The 5,763-nt window shown below is 46.6% G+C and overlaps 1 protein-coding gene, 1 non-coding gene and 1 pseudogene across 2 annotated transcripts; all 3 read left to right on the forward strand.

Annotated features, from left to right (window-relative positions):
• Window positions 1-107, forward strand: LOC126015188 (U6 spliceosomal RNA). The gene has a single exon (XR_007498078.1). It is a non-coding gene; the product is annotated as a U6 spliceosomal RNA (small nuclear RNA).
• A 936-nt stretch (window positions 108-1,043) lies between these two features.
• On the forward strand, window positions 1,044-4,789 carry MEIG1 (meiosis/spermiogenesis associated 1). Its single transcript, XM_049777835.1, has 2 exons — window positions 1,044-1,181; window positions 4,661-4,789. The coding sequence occupies exons 1-2, from the start codon at window positions 1,044-1,046 to the stop codon at window positions 4,787-4,789; spliced, it is 267 nt and encodes an 88-aa protein (XP_049633792.1).
• On the forward strand, window positions 3,651-3,784 carry LOC126014885 (uncharacterized; annotated as a pseudogene).
• Window positions 4,790-5,763: the final 974 nt, after the last annotated feature.

A 5,763-nucleotide genomic window follows, 5' to 3' on the forward strand; every position in this document is an offset into this window, starting at 1 on the left:
GTGCTTGCTTCGGCAGCACATATACTAAAATTTGAATGATACAGAGAAGATTAGCATGGCCCCTGCACAAGGGTGACATGCAAATTCGTGAAGCATTCCATATATAAAAGAAAAAAAAAAGACATCTCACAACACAGTAAGGAGGGCATTTACATTGCACAGAGTCAACCGAGATTCAATTTCTGGCATCCCATATGGCCCTCTGAGCCTGCCAGAGGTGTGATTTCTGAGGTTGGGGCCAGGAGTAACCCCTAAACACTGCTGGGTGTGGCCCTCCAAACAAACAAACAAAAAAGACTGGTGTCATTTTAGAAAACATACAAATAATTAGGCGGGGAGTGGAGAAATGTGGTTTTGAATATATCAAATTGAGGGGGTTTTACAGTCTACTGAATTGTTAGAAATAAGTGTGAAGTGTCAGGGGATGTAAATCCTTAGCTAGAACTGCTCTACAAAGGAGAATATCACTTTCTAACTCTGAAGGCAATTTTTTATGTGAAGAAATTCTCTAGTGTCCCAAGAGATAGCACAGAAGATAATGTGCTTGCCTGCCATGCATCCAACCAAGGTTCAATCCCTGATACCATATGGCACCAAGCACTGCCAGCAGTGCTTCCTGAGTGTGCCCCCCCCCCCCCCGGAAACTAAGCCCTCCCCGAATTTCATTCTATAGATTCCTTTCTTGGTGTATTTTCCAGCATAGAAATGGAGTATTTCTAAATCTTGAGACTATATTTTCACTAATGGGTTCTAAACTGAGTTTTTTTTTTACATGTCAGTTATGTTTGGGGGGCTCACACCCAAAAGGGCTCAGACATTACTCCTAACTCTCCATTTATAAGTCACTCCTGGCAGGCTCGAGGGACCATATGGGATGCTAGAGATCGAACCCAGCTTGGCCGCATTAAAGACAAATGTCCTACCTGCCATGCTATCACTCCGCACCCAGTTTTGTTTTTTCTTAAAGGGACTTTCAAATTTTCCACTCTTGGATGACCTGTGACTGTTGTTTTCACATCTTTCAGAAGAAAATCTCGGTAGCCATGGCTAGTTGTGATGTGAAACCTAAATCGATCAGTCGTGCCAAAAAATGGTCAGAAGAGATAGAAAATCTGTATAGATTCCAACAAGCGGGATATCGGGATGAAATTGAATACAAACAAGTGAAGCAAGTTTCAATGGTAAGATACATCCTTTTCTAGACTGAATGTGAGTTAGGTGGTAAAAATGTAATAAAAGCAGACCAGAGAGATAGCTAAATGTGTTTTGCATGCAGGAATCCAGAATTTGATCATTGGCACTGCATTATGGTAAAGCTCCACTAGAAGTTATTTTCTCCCATACCCACCTCCCAGAAAGCACAGGGCCAGGAGCAGTCCCTGAGAACCATCATGTGTGGCTGGAAAAAAGCAAATTTAAAAATAATACATGGGGTGGGGCAGGGCGGAGAGATAGCACAGTAGCAGGATGTCTGCCTTGAATGCAGCTGATCCAGGACAGACAATGGTTTGAATCCTCGTATCCCATATGGTCCCCCATGCCTGCCAGGAGCAATTTCTGAGTGCAGAGCCAGGAGTAACCCTTGAGCCACCGGGTGTGACCCCCCCAATACAAAAAAAAATACACAAAGATGGAGAAATAAAACAGGTGAAGGTACTTGGCTTACAAACTATCAATCCTGGTTCAAATTTCCAGCACCCCAGGCTCTGCCAGGTGTAAACCATCAACATAGAGCCTGGAAAAAGCCCTTGCGCTGCTCATAAAACAAAGTAGCAAAAATTAGGAAAAAAGAAAAGAAGTAGTGAACCAGAAGAGAATTCTCTTTGAGATTGCTCAAAGGGCAGCTCAGAATGACACCAGGGCCACAGCCAGAGCTGCCAGGTCAGGGAGTCGTTGTGATTTCCTGGGGACCAGATCAGGACCTCAAATATGTGAGAACCCCACTGTTTTCCTTGCTTGGTCCCCCAGATCTCTCACTTTATCCATCATAGACAGCTACCCCTAGTCTGATTTTTAGGCATACCAAGGGAAGACTGTAAGGAATTGCTGATATTTTTCTAGGTTTTATTGTACACACATGCTGGGTGAAAACAAGTCTTGGAAAACATGAAGTATTGTGCTTCTGCTCCATTACATGATGGATATGCAGTTTTTCTGTGTAATTATTCCATCTGTTTACTTTTGACTTTTGGCCACAAATGATATGAATTGAACTTAAGTTCATTTCAGGTTTCCTAGACAATAGCCAGATCATTGGGTACTCCAACCTTTGCCTGGCGGATGTGCCCCAAGACCCAGGCTCCACTATATAATGTGATTTTTTTGGCCACACCCAGCAACGCTAATCCTGGCTCTTCGTTCAGAAATCACTCCTGGCAGACTCGGGGGACCAAATGGGATGCCAGTGATAAAACCCAGTTCCTGGGTCGTCAGTGTGCAAGACAGACACTCTACCACTATATTACTATCACTCTGACCCCTATAATGTGATTTTTAAACATTCAACAATCTAATGGAGATGAGGAAATTGTATTTTAAGAACCTCAGAATGGGGGCCGGGTGGTGGCGCTGGAGGTAAGGTGCCTGCCTTACCTGCGCTAGCCTAGGAGACGGACCGCGGTTCGATCCCCCGGTGTCCCATATGGTCCCCCAAGCCAGGAGCGACTTCTGAGCGCATAGCCAGGAGTAACCCCTGAGCGTTACCGGGTGTGGCCCAAAAACCAAAAAAAAAAAAAAAAAGAACATCAGAATGTGATGCCATATTTGTAGCTATTTTAGTTTTTTGGTTTGGACTTACAAGTGTTTGTTATTAAGTCACATGTGATTTGTCACATAAACTCACTTTCTCCTCAAGTGTCTAATATATGTGAGTTTCTCAGTTTTCAGTTTGACGTTTACTCTTTCTTTGTCTTCTTTTGGTGCTTTCAGAACTTCCTTGAATCCCTCCTATAAAAAGTAGAGAGGAAAAGAAAAGAAGGGAGTGAAAATTTACACGACTCTTAGGTTTAATATTAATTTATCAGAGGCAGATACACATTTCTTAGCCAGTCATGTATAGGGTTAGGGGGGAAAAAAGTTAAAAATACTGATTAAGATCAGAGAGATGCCTGAACCTAGCTGATTGTGGTTTGCTCTCCAGCATCCCTTGTGGACCACTTTAGCCACCAAGAGTGCAGAGCCAGGAGCTATCTCTAAGCACATTGGGGGTTCCACCACCCCAAATATAGAATCTCACACACATACAACACTGCTAAGCTCTTGAGACGCTCTGATCACTTCACAGTAAATCAAAAATGTAACTCAGGCCAGAGCACAGTAGGTGGGATCTTTGCCTTGCATGTAGCTGACCTAGGTTTAAACCCTGGCATCCCACATGGTTCCCAGAGCACCCCCAGAAGTAATTCCTGAGAGCAGAACCAGGAGTAAACCCTGAGCACCACTGGGTGTGGCCCCAAAACAAAAACAACAGAAAATAATAGTGGTAGAAAGCATGCCTGGCCAGTGTGCAGCAAACTGGATTTTATCCTAGCACTGCAAAACAACCAGCTAACTAACCAACCAGCCAACTAACCAACCAACCAACCAACCAACCAACCAACCAACCAGCCAGCCAGCCAGCCAGCCACTGTGAGGATTTAAAAAAAAGTCCCAGACATACCTGGCAGGGGAGATACCATGATCACGAAGGTGGTTTTCCCAGGGTGAGGCTTATCCATTGCACTCCGGATGTGCTGACCCCAGCGATTTCCCCAAATGTGGGAAACTCGACTGAGTAATTTGAAATAAAGATAGAAGTTAAAAAAAAAAAGTCGCAGAATTGTAAAGGCAATGGGATTATCCAGGCAACTTCCCATCTATACCCAATCCACACCACTGTGGTGTGGATCAAACCAAATTTAGGAGAAGGGAGATGTCTTCAGAAAATACAAGAGAAACAAGGGCTGGACTAATAGTAAAATGGGTAGGGTACTTATGATGCACTCAGCTGCTGGGGGTTCGCTCCCTAGCACTACATATGGTCCTTTTGAAATCCCTAAGCACAGAGCCAAGCAAACAGATAAATGAGAGAAAGAGCCATAGAGGTGAAGGCAGTAACTGTGGACTTAGTTGTGAGGGAGAACAGAAATGAGCCTAGAATACAGTCCCTTTTCCGGCTACAAGAAATGGTAATAGGAGGAAAGGACAGGCAGGCATGAACTCACTCCCCCTCCTTTCATAGTGCTACATCCGTTTTTGGTGGAAGTAGGGTGGGGATACACAGATTAGCCACAGGAATCCCACTTGCAGTCCTGGGAATCAAGCCCAGGAGAACCACCAACCAACCATGTACTTTGTACATGAGCCTCTCATGTTTAAGGCCCCTGGGCTGAGTCAGATCCCTGGTCCAAGACCTTGTTTTCTGTTTTGGTTTGGTCTTGGACCACCTAGTAGCACTTAGGGGTCACTCCTAGCTCTCCACTCAGGGAAGGGTGGCTTCTGGTGGTGGTGCCTTCTGGACCTTTGCACACACAGACTCTGTTTAGCCCTCTGTGCTCGCACTCCAGCCCTTCACGGTAACTTTGGGACGTATGTTATGTTGCATTTGCACTAGTTGGCAGCAAGATCTGAAGGCAAGTCCAGCCAGCATCACAGCCTCTGTCTTCTGGGTTTCACTGTGCAGATAGATCGCTGGCCAGAGACAGGGTACGTGAAAAAACTTCAGCGAAGGGACAACACGTTCTATTACTACAACAAGCAGAGGGAGTGTGATGATAAAGAAGTACACAAGGTGAAGATCTATGCATATTAGCTCCGTCCTGGGCCTGAGTGCCACCTCCAGTGGACCCAAAGTGTGGCACCCCAAAAAAGAAAGGCAGAATACTCTGAAGGAAAACAAGGCAAGCCACAGGCTTTTCTGAAGGCGGGTGCAGGGAGGGGGCGTCTTGGTCTCAGTCCTCCATTCCCTCTGTTGGGCAATGCAGTTGCATTAAAGTCGTTTCCATTCTGACCCTATTCTCCCTGTGTTTACTATGGCCAAGGAACTTCCCTGCATGGGGGAAACTGAGTTCCTCATAGGCCTGTATCCATGCGAGCTCCTCCATATGAGCACCCCACAATGGTTTCCCCTCACAGACTGTCCCCACCTACACCCACCCAGAACTGCTTTGCAGGGCCTGGGGCTCTCCTGCATTTGGGGTTCTTACCTCTTGTGGGCTGGGCCAGTCGTGCCAAGGGATGCCAGCCTGGAATAAAGGTCAGCTAAGGGTGGCAGAGCCCATGAGCAGAAAGGCCCCACACACCCTGGCCTTGGGCTTTGTCCCTCCTGGTTAGTGCTCTGGTCAGGACATCCAGGATCTCATGGGTAGGTGGCTGTTTTGGAAGATGGTGCACAGTGGGCGTTTAAATGCTAAGTTACACTGTGCTCATCTGCACTCGGTTGGTTCAGGCCTTGGGGCCGTGTCTGGGCATAGTCTCTCAGTCTATTGGAAGTCAGGAGTTGGGGGCTGCTATGGAATCACAGACAGCTGCTCCCTGGATGAGGAGGAATGCAAGGATAGGCAACAAGCATAGGCAAGTTCTGCTTGGCTCCCCTGCCCATCACCTTGTTCTTGGCCACAGAGAGGTTGAATCTGCCCCATCCAGGATTTGTACCCAGCCTGCAGCTTGGCCCCCACCCTCCCAGCTCTGCTCTCCACTCCTGGTTCTGTTCCCGCCCCCCCCATCTGTCCTCTCCCTCATCCTGGAGGAGAAAACTAGCAGGAAGTGGAAGATGGGATGGTGTCT

This window comes from Suncus etruscus, chromosome 7 (assembly GCF_024139225.1).
Source record: "Suncus etruscus isolate mSunEtr1 chromosome 7, mSunEtr1.pri.cur, whole genome shotgun sequence".
Taxonomy (NCBI): domain Eukaryota; kingdom Metazoa; phylum Chordata; class Mammalia; order Eulipotyphla; family Soricidae; genus Suncus; species Suncus etruscus.

Coding starts and splice junctions, on each gene's coding strand:
- MEIG1 (XM_049777835.1), top strand. CDS start 1,044: ATGGCTAGTTGTGATGTGAAACCTAAATCGATCAGTCGTGCCAAAAAA. Junction 1,182..4,660: donor AAGTGAAGCAAGTTTCAATG/GTAAGATACATC, acceptor TTCACTGTGCAG/ATAGATCGCTGGCCAGAGAC.